Genomic DNA, 25,000 nt, shown 5'->3' with positions numbered 1-25,000 from the left:
TCCCTGTAAGCTCACTCTTTCTCTTGGGTCCCTCTCATTTACACACAAATACTCCGTCTTGCTATGGCTAATCTTCATTACCCTCCTTTCCAGGGCAAACCTCCATGCCTCCAGCTTCTTCTCCACCTGTTCCCTGCTCTCACTACATATCACAATGTCATCTGCAAACATCATGGTCCATGAGATTCCTGTCAAACCTCATCGGTCATCCTGTCCATTACCATAGCGAAAAAGAAGGGACTCAAAGCTGATCCCTGGTGTAGCCCCACCTCCACCTTGAACTCCTCCATCACACCTACAGCACACATCACCACTGTCTTACAGTCCTCATTCATGTCCTGCACCACTTGACCATACGTCTCTGCTACTCCAGACTTCCTCAAACAAAACCACAGTTTCTCTATGGGCACTCTGTCATAAGCATTCTCCAGATCTACAAAGACACAATGCAGGTCCTTCTGACTCTCTCTGTACTTCTCTATCAGCATGCTCAAAGCAAATATTGCAACTGTTGTCTTCTTTTTTGGAATAAAACCAAACTGCTGCTCACAGATGTTCACCTCTTCCCTCAGTATAGCTTCCACCACTCTTTCCCACAGCTTCATTGTGTGGCTCATCAGCTTCATTGTTCTGTAGTTGCCACAACTCTTGCACATCTCCCTTGTTCTTAAGAATGGGCACCAGCACACTTCTACTCCATTACTCGGGCATCTTTTCACTGTCTAAGATCCTGTTGAACAACCTAGTCAGAAATATTACTGCTACCTGCCTTCCGGTTCTGACGCCGTGCGAGTGACTGCCTGTTTCAGCAGCCCGGCTCTCCGTTGAGCCTTTTTCGTGTGTTTTTGCCTTTACCCTCTTTTATTTATTTCACATCATCGCAGCAATGGACATCCAAATTGCGGTGGTTTTATTGCTGCTGGGGGCTGTTTTTTGCGCGACCCTGTCCGGAGACATAACTCGGAGCTACGGATCGATCGTGTACAAAACAGATCAGCTGTTAGCACTCCGTGCTAACCCCGCGCCGGCTCCCGGAGCGAGACCCGATGTCCCCCTCGAGCTGAGGAGGAAGAGACGGACGGGGATGTCGTGCAAGGGCTAAACGCCAAGCAAGGAGGAGACGATACCACCCCGTCCTCCCGTCCGTTATTATGGGGAATGTTAAATCCCTTCCCAATAAAATGGACGAGTTAATGGCGCTAACCCGGCACGAGAGGAACTTCCAGGAGGCTGGGTGGCTGATGTTCACGGAGTCGTGGCTAACAGAGCTAACGCTGGACGCCGTCGTGGAATTGGACGGCTTCCAAATCTTAAAGGACTGTTTTAACACAACTGTGTGGGAGGTATTCAGCAAAGCCCACAGGGAGGACTTAAATGGTCTAACAGACACAATTACAGACTATTAATTCTGCATGGAGAATACCATTCCCTACCAGGACAGTAAGATGTTTCTCCAACAACAAACCCTGGATCACATCGGGCATTAAAGCTCTCCTGGAGGAGAAAAAGAGGGCTTTTGTGTCAGGCGACAAGGAGACGCTGAAGAGAGTGAAACATCAGCTGAGCAGGAGGATCAGAGAGGGGAAAAAGTCCGACAGGATGCGGGTGGAGGAACAGCTGCTGAATAATGATGCTATGGATGTCTGGAGGAGCCTGAAGACCATAGCAGGCCACGGACTACCAAAGACCCAGAAGGGGGGGGGACCTTCAGTGGGCAAATGAGTTGAACCTATTTTTCAATAGGTTGGATCAGATGCCTGTCCCCGCTCAGTCTCCCCTACTGCAGCCCCCACCAACCCCTCCTGCCGCTGCGAATGAGACCCTCTCTCCCTCTCTCTCTCCCCTCTGCTCTACTTCTCTCTCTCTCGCTTCTCTTCTCTTCCCTCCTTCCCCTACAGGCTTCAGTTCCCAGCCACATCAGACAGCCACCACTAACTTCTGCTCAGCCTTATTGCTCACAAAATCTCAGGTGAAGAACCAGCTGAGGAAGATGAAGGCGAGGAAGGCAGCGGGTCCAGATGGGATTAGCTCTCAGCTCCTCAAATCCTCTGCAGATTAGCTGTGTGGAATCGTCCAGTGTAGGTTCAACCTGAACCTGAAGCTGGGCAGAGTCCCCCAGCTGTGGAAAACATCCTGCCTAGTTTCGGTTCCAAAGACCCCCATCCGAAGGAGCTCAACAACTTCAGACCAGTGGCGCTGACGTCTCATCTGATGAAGACCCTGAAGAGACTGGTCCTTGTCCATCTGCGCCCCGTGGTGAGCTCTTCGATGGAACCACGACATTTCGCATACCAACCTGGCATCAGTCCTGATGATGCCATCATCTACCTGCTCCACACTTCAATCTCCCATCAGGAGAAGTCAGGGAGCACTGTGACCATCATGTTCTTTGATTTCTCCAGTGCTTTCAACACCATCCAGCCCACCCTATTGGGAGACAAGCTGGACCAGGCGGGAGTGGCCCACCACCTCATCACATGGCTCCACGACTACCTCACAAACCATCCACAGTACGTGAGAACACAGGACTCTGTGTCTGACGTGCTCCTCTGCAGCACGGGAGCGCCGCAGGGAACTGTTCTGGTTCCCTCCATGTTCACCCTCTACACCTCAGACTACAAATACATTTCCTCGACCTGTCACCAGCAGAAGTTCTCTGATAACTCTGCGATTGTCGCCCTCATCACTGACGGAGATGATCGGGACTCCAGAGGGGTTACTCAGGGTTTTGTGGACTGGTGTTAGCAGAACCGCCTCCAAATCAACGCTGGGAAATCCAAACAGCTGGTGGTGGATTTCTGCAAGCGTCGGCACTCTCCACCTGCACCAGTGAATATCCAGGGAACAGACGTTGAGGGGGTCTCAATTTACAAGTACCGGGGTGTTCATTTGAACCATAAACTAGACTGGAGCGACAACACAGACGCTCTCGATAGGAAAGGTCAGTGTGGACTCTTCCTACTCAGGAGGCTGAGGTCCTTTGACGTTCAGGGGACACTCCTCAAGAACTTCTATGACTCGGTGGTTTCATTGGTCATTTTCAATGGAGTGTTCTCCTGGGCAGGAGGCATCACGGGCCGGGACAAAAAGAGACTGGACAAACTAGTGAGGAGGGCCAGCTCTGTCCTGGGCTCCGCCCTGGACTCTGTGGACTCAGTGGGGGGCAGGAGGATGACGGCGAAACTGTCATCAATGCTGGACAACCCAGCCCACCCACTCAATGACACTCTTAGAACACTCCACAGCTTTTTATCATTGCAGTATTTTGTTTCATTGCAGTACTTTTACCATTACAGTACTTTTATCATTGCAGTATTTTCTATTATTGGTGTATTTTCTATCATTGCAGTACTTTTACCATTACAGTACTTTTACCATTGCAGTATTTTTATCATTGCAGTACTTTTACCATTGCAGTACTTTTATCATTGCAGTATTTTCTATCATTGCAGTATTTTACCAGTACAGTACTTTTATCATTGCACTATTTTTATCATTGCAGTATTTTCTATCATTCAGTATTTTTTATCATTGAAGCGTTTTTATTTATTTCCCCTCTGTACCATGGACAGACATTCGGAGTGTTTCCTTACACTTTTATATGTTGTGGGATGTAAGTGTGTATATGCATGGGGATTTGTGTATATACGTATACAGTGAACCCTCGCTACTTCGCGGTTCACCTTTCGCGGGTTCAGTGCTTCGCGGGTCTAAAATATATTCGGGGGCATTGTAGTTTCGCAGAGCGGCACGACGGGGCGCTGGAGCGGTTAGACGGCCGGCGTGCACCGAAGAAGAGCGTGGGCAAAGAGGAGAGTGGACGAAGAAGAGCACGTTCCCCCGGGCACAATCCTGGGCGACGTTTCGCGCGGTTCGGACCGTACGAGAGCTCCGGAGGAGGCCGGCCGGCGTGCGTGACAGTTACGCCGAATAGGAGCACCTTCCCCGGGCACGGGCGGTGTCAAGCGACCCCTAAGTTTAACCAAATGGAAGCTCCGGAGGGGGAGGGCATGCTCGCGTCACAGTTACGCCGAATAGGAGCACCTTCCCCGGGCACGGGCGGTGTCAAGCGGCCCCGAAGTTTAACCGAATGGAAGCTCCGGAGGAGGAGGGCATGCTCGCGTCAGTTAAGCCGAAGAGGAGCACCTTCCCCGGGCACGGGCGGTGTCAAGCCGCCCCTAAGTTTAACCGAATGGAAGCTCCGGAGGAGGAGGGCATGCTCGCGTCACAGTTACGCCGAATAGGAGCACCTTCCCCGGGCACGGGCGGTGTCAAGCGGCCCCTAAGTTTAACCGAATGGAAGCTCCGGAGGAGGAGGGCATGCTCGTGTCACAGTTAAGCCGAATAAGAGCACCTTCCCCGGGCACGGGCGGGGCGAAATGAAACTGAGTTCAACCGAACGGAGACACGCTTCGGGGGAGCAGGTCCGGCGTGCGTGACAATTAAGCCGGAGAGGAGCACCTCTTCCGCCCGGGTACGAGCGGAGCGCGAGGCTGTGCGTTATGAATGAATAAGTGAATAAATAAATAATTGAAGAATGCCACCTTTCATTTCACAGGGCACACCGGACGGCGTACCAGCAGGTAAAAGTCGAAGTAATTAAATAAATACAAAAAGAAGTAATTGAATAAATACAAAAATAATGGCTATGGAATAAAAAAATAATGTTTTAATAATAATTATTTTTTTTTTGTTAGAACATGAATTTCACTCTCTCTCTCTCTACCCGTATATATATATATATATATATATATATATATATATATATATATAACATTTTTATATATTTTTTTTAAGCATTTTTGAAGGTGCGCCGCTACTTCGCACTTTTTTTTTTTTTTTTTTTAAGCATTTTTGAAGGTGCGCCGCTACTTCGCGGATTTTCAGTTTTCACGGGTGGTCCCGGTCCCCATTAACCGCGATAACCGAGGGTATGAAGAAGATGCTGAACAGTGTAGGTGCTAGGACACAACCCTGTTTCACGCCATTAACGATGGGTAAGGGTTCAGGGAGGTCGCTGTTTAACCTACCTTAGCCATCTTGGTCTTCATGCAGCTTTATGGCCATACTCAGGAACTTTGGGGGGCAGCCAAAGCGCTCCATGATTAGCCAAAGACCCTTTCTGCACACCGTGTCAAACGCCTTGGTTGGGTCAACAAACGCGATAAACAGACTATTGATCTGCTCCCGACTCTCTTCTTGGAGCTGTGGGAGGACGAAAACCATGTCTGTGGTACCCTGGTTTGCTCTGAAGCCATACTGGGTTTCTGGGAGGTGGTCTTCTGTGATAGGTACTAGCCTGTTCAGGAGCACTCGAGCAAAGATTTTTCCTGAACTGGCGAGCAGAGTGACCCCCCCCCCGGTAGTTTCAGCAGTCAGACTTTTCCCCCTTGTTTAGATAGGGTAATAATGATTGCGTCGCGGAGGTCTCTTGGCAGTTTGCCCTGCTCCCAACAACAGACAAGGAGTTTGTGGAGCTTGCTGTGTAGTGCTTGGCCTCCACTTTTCCAGAACTCAGGTGGAATTCCATCAACTCCCACTGCCTTGCTACTCTTCAACAGTTCTATGGCTTTTGAACGTTATTGCATAAAAGGCGGTTCATCCAGTTCCTCTTTGACTGGGAGCTGTAGGATGCGGAGTAGTCCAAGACAACTCGATCAGCACTGACGAGTGCTGGGAAGTGCTCAAACCAATGGCTCAGGAGGGATGTCTTGTCATTTAGGAGTGTTTAGGAGTGCCATACGCTGCCTTGAGGGCTGCATAGAAACTCCTGAAGTCACTAGCATCTGCACACTGGTAAGTTCTGTGAGGTTGGTCCACCAATCGTTTTGCATCACTCGAAGCTTGAGCTGGAGGTTGTTGCAGATGTGGCGGAAGGCAGCTTTCTTTACAGGACAGGATGTGTGAGCCAGGTGAGCCTGGTGGGCTGATCTCTTCTTCGACAGCATTTTCTGGATCTCTTTGTTGTTTTCATCAAACCATTCTTTATTTGTTTTAGTGGTAAAACCAAGGGCTTCTTCAGATGTCTGGAGGATGGTAGTTTTTGGTTGGTTCCAGAGTGTTTCGTGAGAGTAATCTTCTGGGCAGCTGTTGTTTCCAAGCTTGGCCTTTAAGCTTGCCTGAAAGTTAGCCTTCACGTCGATTGACTGTAGCTTGCTCCTTCCTTGGCTTAGGTTTGAAGTGCATCCTGAGTTTGCAGCGCACCAGGCGATGATCAGTATGACATTCTGCACTGGGCATCACTCTGGTGTCCAGGACGTCTTTGAGGTCTCGTTGACGCACTAGAACATAAGGTACCAGTGTTTAGACCGAGGATGCATCCAGGTTGTCTTCAGATTGTCCTTTTGCTGGAAGATAGTGTTGGTGATGACAAGTTGTTGCTCCGTGCAGAACTCCAGCAGCAAGCGCCAGTTGTTTTTGCAGTTTCAGAAGCCGTGTCTGCCAAGTACTCCTTTCCAGGCAACTGTGTCTTGGCCCACTCTAGCATTGAAGTCGCAGAGGATTAATAGCTTGTCGTCTGCAAGGGTGGTTTGGAGAAGGCTACGAAGTTCAGAATAAAACTTTTTTGCAGGCGTCAGCTTGAAGAGTTGGGGCATACACACTGAAAAGCGTTTCATACTGCTCATTCTCCAGAGGGCGGCGCAGGGTCATGATGCGGTTGGAATGATCAGATGGCAGGTTTTCCAGCTTGGAAGTAATCGAGGTTCTGAGCATGAGGCCAACGCCATCGAGACGCCTTTCTGTCGCAGGTTTCCCTGACCAGAAAAGGATGTATCCAGCTCCCTGCTCCTGTAGGCTGCCTTCATCTGAGAACAGAACTTCACTGAGGGCAGCAATATCAATATCGAGTCTGGACAGTTCATGCACAATCAGAGCAGAGTGACGTTCAGGTCGGTTGCTGTCAGTTTAGTCAGGCAAGGTTCTGATGTTCCAGCATGCGAGTTTCAGTGTTTTTGCACCCTTGCAGGTGGGTGCGTACCTTCCTTTCTTTGTTGTTGTTCGGCCGCATGGAAAGATGCCCGTTGACTGCGGCTAGCCAACTGGGGGGATGAGAGACAAGCTTTGGTTAGGCCACCTTTTATAGGCCCCTCTCCATGTGGAGCATGCACTGCTGTCCCTTGATAGCACTGCTTGGTCGTTCAGGCTGCTGCCGAGTGATGGTGTCGTCTATGGGTCAACATAAGGCGACCAATATCCTGAACCGCCTGCATGCAGGATTGGGACTGCAGCTTCCAGTGACATCTTCCACCTGCTGTTTTCGCCCCTTTCCCGTCGCTACAGGACTTGGTAAAGGTGGTGGCGTCATGAACGTGGGAATGTCCTTCGAGCCTGCGCAATGGAGTTTTAAGGTGGACTACAGATTGCGCAATCATGGCCCCTCCCTTTACACCCGGGGTTCATCTGTCATGGCCGAGCAAGCTGGGACGGTGACGGTGAGGTCCTCAGGTCGTAGGTTTTATATCAGTCTGTCCTTGTCCTAGATGAATGGCCTATCAAGGCTATCAAATTTCATCTACCCAGGTTTGGTTTTGCTGGATGGCCGCTATTGACTCACCTGAGCTGGCGCCCTTGGAGATGGATCTTCCTTTTCATTACATCAGGTGTCCAGTCACCCTCCACACCAATCTTCCAAGGAGATCGTGGGGGAGATGGATTAGTCGCCGTCAACCCGACCCTGAAACAAGTTGTACTGGATTACAGGTTTCCAGTAGCAGGGAACTTGCAGGCCTACCAGACAACACGCCTAGCAAGCCTCCTGACCTGACAGCATGCCCACCACCGGGACAAAACACGAACACATCTGCGGTCATTTGTCTCGGCTCACACACACTGACACCCTTTCGTTTGACAGACCATGGCGACAGTGACACTCGGTAGGCTACATGGTTGTTGTAACAGCAAGCTGTTACGAGTAAAGATGATGATGTTGTTAATTTATAATACTCATTTGTCCATCCGAATGTCTTTGCTAATGGGTGGAAATCTTGCATGCCTATTTTTAACTAAAACGGACTAAAACCTTTTTGAGTTTTCGTCGACTAAATTTACAAAAACTAGACAAGAACGTTTTGGGGGAGTTTCCCTCTACTAAAACTAGACTAAAATTATAGAATAGTAATGAGTAAATGTGACAAAAAAATAATACGAATTCCCCCCCCCCCCCAAAAAAAATACTAAGACTCTATCTAAAATGCCTGCCAAAAACAACACTGGTCCTTAGGCCGATTTACTTTGGTTTGTACCGATTTAAATTTGGGTTGTACCGTGTCAAAATTTGGGGCAACAGTGAGAAATATTTTACATTTTTGACATGCAATACAGCAGGGGTGGAGCATCTGTGAGAGAGAGAGAGAGGTAGAGAGCGAAAGAGGGAGAGAGAGAGAGAGAATAATATATAGACAGTTGCGATAGCCAATCAGATCAGGAGTTGATGACAGTAAGGCCTTCTCTCTGGCCTCTCGTTGAAAGTGATGAACCTGTCTTGTGATTGGATACTCACTCGGAGGGGCCAGCGCTATGCAGAATCAACCCACCCCTAAGTCGTAACTGGCGCCCGTTTGAAAATCTAAGATATATTCTTGCTTTCTATAAACCGCAATGGCCGAAGGAGGGAAAAGTGTGCATTGAATTGCAGATACCCTAGCGAGGCCATTTTCAAGACGGACCTTTTAAGAGAACCTCAGTTTTCTTACACTCACTCAGTAGTGTGTAAGTGTCTTATCTGTATTATTATTTATCCAGCCTGTTGTCATAAATGGTGTTATCAGGGGGATTTATTCAAGTCAGACTATGTAGGACTTCACTGAAGGCCTACGTATGAAATGCACTGCCCGCCACTGATATATCTGTATGTGTGTATGTATATCTGCACATGTGTAATGTCAAATTTACCTTTTCACATTTAAATAACCAAACCACAAATACTCCCATTATGATTTTAAATCTCATCATTACTGTTAGTACCAAAAGATTCAATTAATACCTTGATTTGAATTTCAAAGCCATATTTCCAAGCCCTCAGTCTCTGTTGGAACCTGGTTAGTCTCTCACAAAATGATGGGAAAAATATTAACATATAGTCTTACATTTATATCCAAAGAACATGTACTGTAACGGTGCACGGACCGGCGCCAGAAGTTGCAGGTGCGTGAGTAGGAGTGGAATGCGAAAGCCTCCAAGCCCTGAAAGGAGAATCATAGACTCCACGAAACATGTTAAAAGCACAGGACATAAAATCTTCAAAAAATGCATTTAAAAATACACAATTGCACAAATGCAAAATAATACCTGATGGCAAGTAATACCATAGATCTTACCTTAATTTAACCATTTTTAACAATTTGAAAATGTTAAAACAAAACCTCTTTAGTGTCCTTGTACTTTTAGAATAATAGTTTTTTTTTATTGATATCAAGGCATTTTTTGTCATGTTAGTAATTGTTACTGCACAGTGTGAAGAAAACTACAAATCAAATTGAAATCGCAATGTCAGACAAATTGCAACCCAATTGTTTCCTAAAATCAGCCCTAATGTACAGTACAGTATGTATAAACATACATCAATTGTTTTTGTTGTACCCTGAAGACATTTGTTCTTCAGATCAAAATGACTGAGTCATAATTTCAGTTTCCAGGTTTGATTTATGTTTATTTACAGCCAGATGTTTTAAACAGCTCATGACAGAGGACTGAAATGTGGTCTTATATTTGTCTACCAGGCAAAAACATGTTCCAGGTTCGTGGTCAAAATGGCTTAATATATAACAGTATGGATCCTCTACCAAGGGTTTCTGGGAAACATCAAGTCTTGGACACAGCCAATCATGCTCTTGAAACGTTTTATCCTGTGGCTCCTACAGTGGACCTGCAAGAAATATATAAGTACAAGGAGGAGGTGAATTGTACAGGTGAGGAATGGTGGGTTGTCTTTTGTGTCTTTTTATTCAGTGTGTTTCTTTAATGCATACAGGTGTTTTTTGTCTGAACTTTTAAAAACATTTAACTGCACATATCCAACAATCGACTCAATCGTATTTCCTGGTTAAGGTAGTTTGGTATTGAAACGAGGGGTTTCCCGATCTGATAATGTGTATCAGCTCCGATTCCGCGTGCATTGCTGCCGGCTCTGGCAGACGCTTCAAGTGGTGGAGGTCATGTGTAAGCAAAAGTGGAACTAGGCAGAACTGGTGCTCCCTATACATAATACATGCGTGCGTCAGGCACCATCGTTCGTGGGGGCCACCATCTCGTCTCATCCGTGGGGACACTTTGTGACATCATCGAATGTGCACGATGTGTGCAGGATATGTGCGCAAGCTCGGGGAGGGAGGGAGGGTCCTAGGGAATCCATCTACTGGCGTTATGTATTCAGGATACAAAAAAAACTGCAACTCTATCCAATTACCTTTGCAGATTACAGGTATATTAAATGAAAATGTGTATTACTTTTTCAGAATTTCATTTTTAATGTGGAGGCGAATGATCGCACAGTTGAGTCCTTGCTGCTCTCAAAACTTGCTGGCTATCTGTTCCGCTTCTCCTCACAAGGGTCACGCACAACATAGGTTTGACGCTTGTGGCTTCTCTCTCCTCTACGCGTACGAAACGCTGATTCGCGCTCGCGATGCAGGCGTGATAATTGTGCTACAATTCTTAACCAATCTGGAGTCGAACACTAGGGTTGATTCTGATTGGCAGTTTACTGTCCAATGTAACTCTGAGGTGGAGTGAAAAAAATTGAATAGAATCTTGCGGTGCTGCTGCAAAACAACTGCAGAGCGGCACGATAAATCAAAATCTAAACGACATCGAGGTTTGACCTAGTGCAATTATCTAATCGCGAGACAGTGCCATTTTGTATAGTGTTTCCTCTCTCCCCAACCTTGGGCGTTTGAGTGATAGATGAATTAGCCAACCAGAATTGTCGATGCTCGGGTCTTAATGGCGCTGGCCAATCAGTGTTGTTGGCTAACACATGTTCGTTTGTGTTCCGGTGCCTACATTCAGCTCAGCGCGACAATAACACACTCCACGTGCACCTCGGTTTTTTCCTGTGATTTCCGTGTACCGATGTGGATGAAACGGAAGTAACTTCTGCCGCTATAGTGGAGAGGGAGAAGTTCGTACTAAAGAAGGGCGGCACTTCTATTATTTGAACATATGGCGGATTCGACAAAAATGAACTGCATTAAAAAAAAAAAAAAAAGCATCGGATCCAGAGGCAACACGACCAACACGTATTTCAACATTTAAAACACCACCACCGATTTGATTGTGAAGTCTGTCAAACAGGTTCGAAATGAACAGATGGAGAAGCAACAACTAGCGGTCATTCACGTACGAAGCAAACATCGCTAACAGTAACATTCGCGTTTCGAAAAAAATTCATGCATTGGAAAACTATCTCGTAAGTATTTGTGCGTACCAGTGACAAGCTCTTCTCAGAGCGTCTTTTCAGCACTAATGGAAACATTGTAACTTGTGATCTTGCATGTCTCATACCAGCAATGATGGATATGCTGCTTTTTTTAGGCCCCAAAAAGTTTTGCACTGTTACATGTTGCACTACTTTTTACACTTTATATTCTGATTTTTATAATCTTGCAGAAGCTTTTTTTTGTTTGTTCCTAAAATATGTGCAATGCATTGTATTGTACATTACTAACTGCATTTTTAACAGGTAACTGATAACTTTATGTATGTATCAATTTAATAGTCAGAGGCACCCCATGTTTGGAATAAGTGGGTCATATATTCACATACCTGCCATTGCTGACTATTGTTATTTGGTTTAATTGTATAACTTGATCAAGTCTCTTCTAACCATTTCTACTAAAAAAATACATTACTGCATATATCATTCCTGCTCATATCGCATCGGACGATATTGGAATTGGACTTTACTCCAGGCTGCAATATCGGTATTGAATGGGAACTGGAAAATGTTGTATCAGGACAACCCTAATTGAAACATTCCTTTTCATCATGATGTTCACATTTTTAAATCATGAGACCAAAATGACATCAAACAACTGATCACCAGTACCTTGGCCTTGCGAGGGTTCAAACATTTTGCTCTCAGAAGGAATTGGCCGCTGATCTCAGAATGTCACGATGTCATTAGCAATTTGCAACAGAGATGCAGAGACTCTGGAAGAGTCACTGAAAGGTATAAAAGTAGACGTACTTAGAAATGGACAATGAAACACTTGTGAAATTTGCCTTTCCCTATATCCTTTTTAGAAAAGTTCAAGTTGTCCAAAAATACTGAAACATTTAAGAGTTTGTCAAATGCAGTAAGAAGTTAGAGAAAGTCAAATTACGTTCACCTTAGGGGTTTTTTTTTTGCGTGTATTTTTTTTTTACCTGCGATGCTTCATCGGAAATACTTCAATAAAGTACAACCAAACTCATTATTCCTCCCACCGCCTTTTTAAAAACATTCGTTAGCATGCATGCTAGCCTATGTTTTACAATACAATACAATACAGTACATCCATCCATCTTCTGTACCGCTTCTCCTCACTAGGGTTGCGGGGGGTGCTGGAGCCTATCCCAGCTATCTTCGGGCAGTAGGCGGGGGACACACTGTCTTGGCATATTGGCATTGTGTGCCAATACAGTACAATGCAACTTTATTTATATGGCGCATTTCACAACAGCTGGAGCTGCAACAAAGCGCTTTCCGTAGCGTGCATGCATGCTTTCATATGTTTTAAGCTAACCTGTGTTTTACGGTGCTCGTCCTATTATACGGTGCGCCGTTTGTATGTGTTAAATATAGAAATGGCACCCGTGACTGAGACTGCTCCCTTTAATACTTATGGTCGCGTAAATACGGTACTCTGTTTTGAATATGAAGTCCATGATCACAATATTACACACTACATTGTTAACAGCTTTTTTCGTGTCTTTTTATTGTTGAGACATTTTTCAATTGTGTTCATTCAGGTTTCAGAGAACAGCATTGTTACCCTCACGTCCACACACTTTTTTTCCTGGATGGAGATGATACTCGCTTCAAACTTTGCCCTGAGCAGTTCAGAGCCAAGATGATCATGTTCCTTTTTGGAAATGCTATGGCACGTGCACATACGCTTTATGGGGTAAGAGTGTGCGTGTGTGTCTGTGTGCTCGTGTGCGAACACTCTGGAGTAAGATTAACGGGGGGACGAAGACATCTTTACACAGTTATGCACAAGGGACTCCAATTGGGTTGGACAATATTTCGGTGATACGGTATCCCGTAGTCTAGACATATCAACGGTGTCACTTTCCTAACCATAAATAAAAAATGCAGCACATGGGGACCTAATCTTAAATATAGTGTTTTGATAGCACATAAAAATTGTGCAGTTGTTTTAAACTCAATATTACAATAACTAAACGAATAGTAAGCTATAATGATTACAATGATTCTTGTTACTGCACGGGTGTTAAAATTCTCTTTTCCAACAATGTCTTTATTTGTTTTTAGAACTTTCAAATACATACAAACATTTGACAGAACACCCAGACACAAAATATAGTATTCATAAGGCAAGAGACCACCGGTATCAAGGTACAAGCTACCACACATTATTGACATAATAATATCCAAAGGATTTTTCCAACCCTTCATGCAGGTCCGGCTCACGAGGACATCTTTATCTTTAAACGAGCATGAATGGTCTCCAAACACTTTAAAACCAGTCCCTTTCCCTTTCAACAGACACAGTAGCTGCCATATCAATGGAAAGGGGCTCACTTTTTGCAATTATTATGTGCTTGGGATTTAAACCTAAAATTATGAATGAAGGTTCCAATGGTAAGTCCTTAACGACCAACTTTATTAATAGGTACTATATGCATCTGAGCCTTTGAAATTACTCATTGCTCGAAAAGAAACAGAAGCAAAACGTGACTGTATGTTGTCACCGAACGCTTTCTTTTTTATATCATCCTCCAACGCCACTACTGCGCAGTAAGCAGATAATATACAAATAGTGTTCATGCTTTTTAGTTTATCTGTCCAACAAATATATAGTTAAAAATAGTCAAGAAGTGTGTCATGATTTACAGCCTGCTCTCTACCTCCCCACCCCCTTCCTCGTCTGTCACCTGCTCCCTTATTACTTTGCCTCACCTGTTTCTCATCCCCAATCAAGCTTTGTATATATTCCCCTAGTGTCTCTTGTCTCATTGCCAGTTTGTCAATTCTCTTGAGGTCTTGTTCCAGGCTTGTTTCTTGTTATAGTCATAGCCATAGTGTACCGAACCTTGTTTGCGTTTGACCCCGTTTTATTTTTTTTGCCTCATGCCTCTTGTACCGCTGCTCAATCTTTTGTGTCTCACATTTCCTGATCTTCACCTGCAAACATTTAGCATGGCTACCCCTGATAAAAATGGTCATTGAATTACTGTAATTTGATACCTATGAGTGCTGTACCTGTTGACATCCTGCATGTTTTTAGCGGCTATTGCGAGGAACTGCGAGACTCCTATACATGGTTTTTGAGCCTGTGCGGGGAAGATTGTGGCGGAATAAATAGCTGGAAACGCAACTTTATAATGTTGTGTTATTTGCCATTTAGATGGTTGGAAAAATAAAGTTAGCATTTGGAGACTTGTTACGGACTTGGACAAAAAGAAGCAGGAACTTGCGGTGGCACTGGGCCTCGAAGGAAGAGCCAGAGAGACTGCCTTGCAAATATCCTTGGATGATCTCAATCAAGGTAATGGTATGGAAGCACTTCTCGCAAAGCTGAACACAGTGTTCTTGAGAGAAGAAAAATACCGCGTTTATGAAGCGTATTCTTATTTTTTTCAGAAATCAGATCAGAAAATCAGAAATCCCTTTATTGTCATTGTACTCAAGTGTGCAACGAGATTTTGACTCCATAGCAAAAGACAGTGCCTTGTCCATGGCGGACTATGTAATAAACTTTGAGCAAAGATACAACCGAATGAAAAGGCACAACATGACCGTGCCCGAAACTGTGTTAGCGTTTGAACTACTGGATATGGCGTGTCTCGAGGAGAAGAATAGACAGCGAGTACTTATGGCGTTGCACGTACTTGACATTTGCATCAATGAACTCTGCGTTGAAAAGGATTTTCGGAGGAAAAATCACCGGTGTAAGCAACAACAGTGAGATCAAGGATACCGCCTTTTTCACAGATAAAAATTAGACTTTCCGAAAAATTCAGAAGGAACGTCTCGTCACAGAGTGGACTACGGCCGCGTCAGCAAGGTACAAATCCACTCGACAAATATGGCAAGCGAACAAAATCTGCTATTTGCCCAAGCACGTACCATTGGGCCAGGTATTGTCCTCATCGTCCTCAAGTCAATTTGACAGAAGCTGATAGTGTGGAGTATAACATCACACTGTTTACCAAGGTTGTGACAGACTCTGAGATAGGGCTGGGCGATATGACTGACAAGTATACAGTAATCCTTCGCTATATCGCGCTTCACCTATCGCGGCTTCGCTGCTTCGCATATTTTTTTTTACAGTGGTATTGTGCTCTGTGTAGCGCCCCCTTGGATTTCGAATAAGGACGCAGAGAGTTTCAAACGGGTGTTGATAATCTTTTATCTCTGAACAAGCATATTCAGCATTCTGCACCGTGAAAACTACAGAACAACAGGAAAACACAAATTGCAATAGTAGTTTCACAAATAATTCACATATAACTCATGTATACACGACGCTCCTCTAAAGGCAGAAATTCACTTTTGTCCTAAGCTTTGTGAATCAGTGCGGGCAGTCGAAGGTCGTTCTGACTCGTCCGTAGTGGCACATCATTTTATCCACAGCTTTCACTTTTATTAAAGTACTCACACGGACCCAAAGGAACTCTTTCGTCGTCTTGTATTAAAAGTTTCACAACCCAGAACAGTGAGCAATGTCGTTCAGCACAACTAGTGGATAACATCTACTTGAACAATGAGTACGCTACGGGAACGGTCAAAAGCTGTTTCACTTCCACAACTACCAGCACTGTGATGTAATGTGTTGTTTTGTGAACGACAGTGCTGTACATGGGACTGATTCATCTAGTCTACCACAGATCTTTGGTTACGCAACGGACAGGATATATTGCGCATGCGCTGTTGCTTTGTATGTGATGTTTAGCAGAGACAAGTAAAAGCCTCCGACAAGCTCGCAGTTGTCCCACGTTTATTTTGTTCCACTGAAGAACACGACAAGCACACCGTCTACTCTTCCTCTGTGTGCACAGAAGGGGAATCTCGCCACACGCGCATGCACAGTCAATCACAAATCTGAATTATCAAATTAACTACACCATTATTTACAACATAGTAAATTCTAAATTCTAATTCCCATAGTTTACCCATAAGCACTAAACATGAATCTTTGTAAATGCCTAAAATAAAAATAGCACAATAAGAACTGGCTCTTACAGCTCCTATCAACTCAATACAAAGGAATAAAGAAATATAAATGAATCAAATCACATCATTTCAATTTGCCATCCCACTAATAATTTACATTTTTAATATATTTAACATTTTATACACTAGCATACCTCATTCCGCTCTCCAAGGGCGCGAGTTAACAGTTCCGACAGTCAGCTATCTTGCCTTAGCTTGGGATACACATTTTGAGCTACAGACAATGTAAAATAACGAAAAATCACAATGTCAATTCTTTCCCAAAACAATCAAATTAATGCTCTATACCTAGTGTATGTTAATATAGATGGCTTTTTACCGCTCCTCTGTCAACATATGTGCACAAGTCTCAAAGTTAAGCAACAAAAAAAGAAAGAAGAAATAATATGCTTAAAACGAACGCAGCAATGCCACAAGGTGGCACTGCAGGACCACAACTTCCCATCTACACATACAAACAAACCACAACAATGCATCATATCGGATCCATTGTAAAATTATAATAAAAAAATTAAGCTGCCAACTTCATGGATTTTACCTATCGCGGGTTATTTTTGGAACGTATCCCCTGCAATAAACAAGGGATTACTGTATTGCTATATAGGTAATTCGTATTGATCGATATATGTTTAAAAAAAATATTTTTTTTTTTGTTACTTATGAACCCATGGAAAAAAGTTTATGTAATTTATTTTACAATATTTCCACAGTCCTATTAAAAGCATGTGCATGTTTTCCTTTTTTTTAATGTTAATTTATTAAAAATATTTATAAGAATTTTAGTTATTTTATTTATTTTCAAAATTTATTAAGACTTAAAGAAGTCAACGCAACAATGAAAAAGTCAAATAAATTGGTCAATATAAAAATATATATAAAAAACTTTTCATAAAACTCTTTCAAGGTTGATAATTATTGATTTATTTTTTACCTTTAACTGTTTTGTGTACATTGTAATGTAGTGTAATGCAGTTTCACCTCCACCGATGCATGAATGCTTCTTTGCTTTAAATGCTGCCCCAAAACAATATTGTTCATACACCTACATTAGCCTTCATTCAATGTTCATACAATGTGTAGTGGACTAGTGCTCTCTTGTGTTGCATGCATTAGCGTTGACCAACCACCTTAGGACTACTTTATCTTTTTAGTGCACTCATTACTGCCATATAGTCCATTCATATTTTACTTACTACAAAATTGAGTCAGTTACACGTCATTAGCAGTCCCGCAAGTGCAAGGACAGCTTTTGTGACAACTCAGCTAATGCTAACGTGCACTGTGAAATGCCCTAAAGTTGGTCAGGTGCGTTGCTCAAGAGAGTAACACGTGTACAGATTTAAACTCTTGGTTTGTACACCATTATTTACCATCTATTTTGGGGAATACTTGGGACTTTAAAGTGCGCCTTATGGTCGTAAAAATACAGTACGTCAAAAGCTTTATCCTTTTAGCCTGACTCCCAAAGTCATTTCTATTCCACGATACAATATTATGTACTTATTAGCCAGTCCTCTGAAACTGAGAGTACATTGTCATTCAGACTGTGAATATTTAAAGATAAAGATAAAGATGGCCTTTATTAGTCCCACAATGGGAAAATTTGAAGTGTTGCAGCAGCAAATATTTGGGTCACACACAGATGGCAGCGTAATGTAGCTGTTAATGTATAACAGCAGCAAAAATTCAGGAAAAGCAAACCTATGCAAATATACACAGTATATGCGTATGTACACAAATCCCCGTGTATATACACACACTTACATCCCTCAACATAAACAAGTGTAAGTAAACACTCCTAATGTCTGTCCATAATCAAGACGGAAGTCTGTCCATGGTACAGAGGGGAAATAAATAAAAATGGTGCAATGATAAAAAGTACTGCAATGGTAAACAAAATACATCATTGGTCAATATAAGTACACCATTGAATAAAAGTAAAGAAGTATGGTGTATTGAATATTGCATCCTAGGACTCCACAATTGCACTAATGCCCGCCCATTCGTAGAGTCGACCAAATGTTCTAGTTAAACAGTCTGACAGCAGCCGGCAAGGAGTGGTGAAATCTCTCCTTTGCACAGTGAGGGTGTAACAGTCTATCACTGAAGGAGCTGTGGAGTGCTGTAAGCATGTCCTGAAGGGGTTGGACTGGGTTGTCCAGCATTGATGACAGTTTTACCATCATCCTCCTGCCCCCCAATGAGTTTACAGATTCCAGGGAGCAGCCCAGATCAGGGCTGGCCCTCCTCACCAGTTTGTCCGGCCTCTTTTTGTCCCGGCCCGAGATGCCGCCTACCCAGGAGACTACTCCATAAAAAATGACCCATGTGACCACCGAGTCATAAAAGTTCCTGAGGAGTGTCCCCTGAACCCCAAAAGACCTCAGCCTCCTGAGTAGAAAGAGTCTGCGCTGACCCTTCCTATATGAGCGTCTGTGTTGTCGCTCCACTCCAGTTTATTGTTCAGATGAACACACCGGTATTTGGAAATGGAGACTCTCTCAACGTTCTTCCCTGTATATTCACTGGTGCAGGTGGAGAGTGCCGATGCCTGCCGAAATCCACCATCAGCTCTTTGGATTTCCCAGCATTGATTTGGAAGTGGTTCTGTTGACACCAGTCCACAAAACCTTGGGTAACCAGGCAGAATGTCTTCCACACCTGGAGGACTCTTCCCAGCTTCAGGCTCAGGTTGAACATGTGCTGGACGATTCCACACAGCTGGTCTGCGCAGGATTTGAGGAGCTGGGAGCTAATCCCATCTGGGCCTGCTGCCTTCCTTGCCTTCATCTTCCTCAGCTGGTTCTTCACCGGAGATGTTGTGAGGAACAAGGCTGAGCAGGAGGAAGTGGTGACTGTCCGATGTGGCTGGGAACTGAAGACTGTGGGGGGCGGGGGAGGATGTCGTTCACAGTCGGAGGAGTTGGTGGGGCTGCATTAGGAGAGACTAAGCGGGGGCAGGCATCTGAACTAACCTATTGAAAAATAGGTTCAACTCATTTGCCCACTGAAGGTTCCTCCCCTTCTTGGTCTTGGGTTGTCTGTGGCCTGAGATGGTCTACAGGCCCCTCCAGACATCCCTGGCATTATTATGGTGAAGCTGTTCCTCCAACCTCATCATGTAGGACCTTTTCCCCTCTCTAATCTTCCTTCACAGCTGGCGCTGCATCTCTTCAGCTCCTTGTTACCTGACACGAAAGCCCTCTTTTTCTTCTTTTGGAGAGATTTAATGTCCAGCGTTATCCTGGGTTAATTGTTGGAGCAGAGGTTTGTACACAGGCAGGAGAGCCACCAAGTTATGATCAGCTTTGCCCAGCGAGGGGAGGGTCAGTGATGTGTACGCTTCCTTGGTGGTGGCATAGAAAAGGTCCAATATTTTTTGTCTCTGATGTGGTAGGTGACATATTGTGTGAATGAAGGCAGAGAGAAGGAAAGAGAGGCATCATTGAAGTCACCAGAGATGAGGAGCGGGGTGTTTGGGTGCTGTGTTTGTAGCCTGCTCACAGCTCCAGTTAGTGCGTCACAGGCTGTCTCACTGTTAGCAGAGGGAGAAACGTACACCACCACCTCGATCACATGACTGAACTCCTTTGGGATGTAGTACGGTCTCATTCTAACAGCGAGCAGTTCAATGTTCCAACTGCAGCGCTGGTCCATAATGGTGATGTGCCCTGGGTTATGCGATCTATCATTCACAAACACAGCCAGCCCTTCTCCTTTCCTCTTACCACTCTAGTGTCCTGTCCGCATGCAGGATTTGGAAGCCGTCCAAATCTATGAAGCGTCCGGTGTTAACTCTGTTAGCCACGACGCTGTGAACATCAGCAAGCTAGCCTCCCGGAAGTTCCTCTCGTGCCTGGCTAGCGCCGTTAGCTCGTCCGTCTTATTGGGCAGGGATCTAACGTTCCCCATATTAACGGACGGGAGAACGAGGTGGAATCGTCTCCTACTTGCCTGGCGTTTAGCCCCGAACGACACCCCCGCCTCTTCCTCCTCAGCTCGCATGGGATACCGGTCGCGCTCCAGGAGCTGGCTCGGGTTGGCACAAAGTGCTAACAGTTAATCACGCAAATACACTATCAATCCGTAGCTCTGAGTTACATCTCTGGACACAGTCGTGCAAAAAATAGTCACCAGCAGCAGCAAAACAACTTCAAGTTGGATGTCCATTACTGTGATGAGGTAAAATAAAAAAACAAGTTAAGGTCGAAACACACGAAAAGGCTCAACTGAGAGTGACAGTGCCGGAACCATCATATTGTTTAAAAATAAATAAATAAATAAATACCATAGCATGAGAATAAAATTAGACCTTTTAAAAAAAAAATATCCTTTTGCGAAACACAAATCTGAAAACAATAAAAGCACCCAATACATAGCAACAAAAACTATTGCTACGCATTCCCCACCCGTTCCGCCTCAACACTAAACTTTAACTTTACTCGGTCCGTGAGAATGTCGGCAATTACCCAGGCAACACAACTCTCTCTCTGACAAGAACATCACGACGGAGAAATATTTACGTATAGTCTATTGTATGATACGCTGCCACCACCTTTAGCCGGTCAGGTCCGGAGTCAGAGACTGGACATCACCATTGAGCCAGGCCGCCAAGTCAATCAAAAATACATTCTTTATTAAAAATTTAATCTAAAACCTTAACACATTCTCCAACTGAAATACAAAGGGACAATAACTAACAGGACAAAAGACAAATACATAAAACTGTCGCCCACTTAACTGGCCCGATTGCCAAGACCCCCTCCCAAGATCTAGGCTTAAGTCGCTGGACCGTCCTGGCTCCTGACTGGAGACCTCAGAGGAATCGCTACCCCAGCGCTGGAATCACCGAACGGCGACTGACGTAGCAGGCGCTCGTAGGTTCGTCTGGGGCCGGATTCCAATCCAGCGAGTGGCAAGGCAGGCGAACAGCTGCGAGCAAGTCAGAAACCACGCCGGCACTCCTACACACTCTGCCCTAACTACAACTCGCACTATGTACGGGCCCCTGACGCTGGAATCACTGAACCTACACTTCCCTAGCTTCGCCAAGGGGCTACGAACAGCAGCCATCACCACAGTGAGTGCACGACAGGCGCCTTGTTCGCCACGCTGCCTCGCCAGACGCTCCCTGTCCTCCGTGAGGCTCCCCAGACACACCTCTCTGTCATCTCGTCCCACTCTTACCAGTTTGCCTTCATGATGACCTGCATCTGCGAGCTTCCCAACACATGTATAGCCCATCCCCTTAATCCGCCTCCATCTCCCTGGCCACCGGCCCCGCAACATCCAATATAACTCTGTAGGTATTGCATTACTTTCCCGGTCTCTTCTTTTGTTTCTTTCAGTCCCACCATTCTATTATTATTCCTCCGGCTTCAATTTTCGACGTCTACTTGTGACCACAAGCTCTCCAGTTTCTTGTCGCATTTCGCCACGTCATCCTCCACCTTTGGATTCACGTCTTCCATGTCCGATATCCGTTGCGCAACTCCTCCCAGCCTCACTTACATATCCTCCACCAAGTCCTTGAACTCATTTCTTGTTTCCTTAATAGCCATCACATCCGGAACCACCACTTGTAAAGTAGTGTTTATTTTCCGTATTTCTTCAAATGTGCCTTTTTCTTAGATTCCTCCGTTTGTCTGTTTTGGCTTTGTCTGGCAAAGTAACACTCTCCTTTGAAAAAGCTCTATTGTTGGCCACTCGTCACATTCTCACCCGAAAACGTGACAGCAACACCTTGCAGGAGCAGAGGACACTGATAGCGTGATGAAAGATTTAGTGTATGTTTCAAATGATCTGAAATTATATGACGGATGCTGGGATCCGTATTAATGTGTCACTCTCTTGCTCGTGTAAGAGAGTTTTAATTGAATTTCAAAGATTTTTTTTTCAGTCAGGGAAAAATAATGTGGCTGGAAAATCTGTTGACTATTCCACGCAGGCAGTAAAAAAATATCTAATTCTATTTCGAACAATTTTTCTTTTAACTAAACACATTTTCTCTTGGACTTTTTTATCTTTTTGAGAAAAAAAAACATTGGCCTCTAAACAAAAATATTGCTCCCAACATTTGTTGGATCTTTGTGAATTTATCTAACAGCTTTCCATTCTCCTCTCTTTCTCCCCCTCATTCTCACTGTCTATATCTGTTTCTGTTCATACTTGCATACATACACCAAGACCAAGAGTCATTGTGTCTTGGATCATCCTATAACAATACAGGCAGTCGGGACCAACGGCAGACTTTTCCAGTTCATTGTTTTCCAACTCAACACCACAGATCTGAGAGGAGATGATGGCATCAAAAACCAGGTTTTTATCTAATTTGTTGTCTATTGTCTGTATTTGTTCATCTATGAAGCCTAATGATGCCCTACAGCCTTTATTTAAACAAATTAAAGTGATACATCTCAATCATCTTACAATGTGTCTCCGACCCCCCCCAGGTCTCGTTTCCACCTCTTTTGTTGAATCTTGAAATCTTTTGAATAATCTGTCAGTAAAGTATGCAACACGATTAAAAAAAAAGAAACACCCCATGCCATGATAAATAATTTCAATAAGTGAGAAGCAAAATGATTGACAGCAGCCTCAGGGGGGATTGTGCCTTTTTTGTTGCCAGTCCTTCCCTATGGAATGAGCTCCCATTGAATGTTAGGCAAGCCCCTTCTCTGTCCATTTTTAAAACCTGTTTGAAGACACATTTTTATTCTTTGGCTTTTGACTCAACATGAGACTGTCACTGTTCTGCTGTTCTTCTGTTATCTATATTAAATGTGTTTGTGTTTTCATTTGTGTTCTTATTACCTGCTAATTTATATTACACCAATTGGAATGTGCTTTGTTTCAGCTCCATCTGTTGTCAAATGTGCTATACAAATAAAATTGTATTGTATTGTGTTAACTTGGACAACGCGCTTTCCATATGTTGTAATACAAATTAGCAGGAAATCAGAGCACAAACTAGGATATAAAAGCCTTTGCATGGCCGATAAATATACAGTATGCATAAGTTAGGAATTTGATTTTATAAATGTGCAATTTTTCAGGCCATTCAATATATTCCCAGTGTGGAACATACATAAACTTTACCTTAATGTCCAAATATGATACTACGTAATTCATTCATGCACTGTACATCGTCGCTGTTCTCTGAAACACTTGACCATTTTTCTCAGATTTTTTTTTTTACGTAAATGGGGTTTCTGCATTACAGCTATCGTCTTAACGTGAATATTAACAAAATACAAGATTGTACATAAGTGTTTTTCTATGCTTTATGTAATTTCAGTTATTCAATTCACTTGTTTTAGGTGTGGTTGGATGAAGATGCTGAGCTCTACGATTTTGCAAAAGTCAGACCACTTTTCATGAAGAAGCAACTGAAGGTAACAATTTACCTTACTTGGCTTTTAATTAGTTGACTGGATTATTTTCCTAATTTAGAATTGTTGAAGTTGTCTTCTTTAAAAAACGCCAAACAAAGCAAAAAAAAAGGATCAAGTGATATAGCATACTTCATAAACCTGTAAATTTTAAAAAAATCAAAAAGTTGCTGTTCTCAAGGGGCCAGCGGTTTAATGCAAGTAATGGCGCTTTTCCATGTTCCCGGTTCCACACAAGATCGCCTTGCATGCCCTTGAGTTGTCAATTTCCCATGAGACTTTTTCGCGGCAGAGCAGTTACAATGGACTGGCTATTCAGAACCATCTTGGAGGTAGTTCGAAAATGACAAGCGCTTGAGGCTGGATTGGGCCATGTCCTTCATGTCCTTTCTTTGTTGTTGGGGCTCTCCTTAGCAATGACCAGAATGGTTGCTATTCTTCGAGATGCAAACATTACAACAAAAGCAACAATGTTACATTATACACACAAAAAAACATCACAAACAAATGCAAATGTTACTATAAAAGAACCGTTGAATTAAAATTTTCCACAAAAAATGTAAAAACAAGAGCAACTACAGCTGCGAGCAGCAATAAACGGCCGTCGCAGCCCTGGCAGAAATTTTTGCCTTATTGAAGTTAGAGCAGCTTTTGTTGTCAAAGCCATGATTGAAGTGAATTCAAAATGGACAACCTCCTTTGCAATTTAGCATTTGGCTCTAAGAGACTTTTTTTAAGTTCTTTGCCATGTACATATTCCACCATGTTTTCGAACAGCTAGGTGAAACATACTAGAGCTGGGCGATAAATCTAAAATTTACCGTTACCGAAATGTATTACAATGACCGACATCATTTTGCCCATGTCGGTAAATTCGGTGTCTTAAAAAATGAACTACATTTTTGTAACCATGAGGTGGCGCTGTGTGTATGACAATATGATAACATATAGATGTCTTGAGGTCGGGACGTTTTATGTACAGGGTAAGTTTTGGATTTTTCTAGAACATGTGCAGGGAAGTTTTAGTCCATTGTAGTGACCCGCCCCACTTTAAGTAAATTCAAAATGGCCGACTTCCTGTGCAATTTAGCTCATGGCTCCAAGAGACTTTTTCTTAGGTCTTGGCCTTATACATACTCCATAAAATTGTCAAAATGCTAGGTGAAACACTCAACCGGCCGGGGCTGCTATTTTGAAAATTTCTAGA

The 25,000-nt window shown here is 43.8% G+C and overlaps 1 protein-coding gene across 4 annotated transcripts in view; it reads left to right on the top strand.

Annotated features, from left to right (window-relative positions):
- Nucleotides 1-25,000, top strand: part of mrpl37 (mitochondrial ribosomal protein L37) — a 65,694-nt gene that overhangs the window by 30,977 nt on the left and 9,717 nt on the right. For 2 of the 4 annotated variants that reach the window (XM_088310577.1, XM_088310578.1), the window contains exons 4-8: nucleotides 9,720-9,908; nucleotides 12,952-13,106; nucleotides 14,574-14,714; nucleotides 22,589-22,720; nucleotides 23,722-23,796. In XM_088310577.1, coding sequence (XP_088166703.1) covers nucleotides 9,720-9,908; nucleotides 12,952-13,106; nucleotides 14,574-14,714; nucleotides 22,589-22,720; nucleotides 23,722-23,796 — 692 coding nt within the window. The remainder of the gene's footprint in view (nucleotides 1-9,719; nucleotides 9,909-12,951; nucleotides 13,107-14,573; nucleotides 14,715-22,588; nucleotides 22,721-23,721; nucleotides 23,797-25,000) is intronic. The other 2 variants (XM_088310579.1, XM_088310580.1) reach the window with 1 other exon arrangement.

Source organism: Idiotropiscis lumnitzeri, chromosome 12 (genome assembly GCF_059441095.1).
Source record: "Idiotropiscis lumnitzeri isolate Australia: NSW breed Sydney's pygmy pipehorse chromosome 12, RoL_Ilum_1.0, whole genome shotgun sequence".
Lineage (NCBI taxonomy): Eukaryota > Metazoa > Chordata > Actinopteri > Syngnathiformes > Syngnathidae > Idiotropiscis > Idiotropiscis lumnitzeri.
This window is presented reverse-complemented; position numbering and strand designations above follow the sequence as displayed.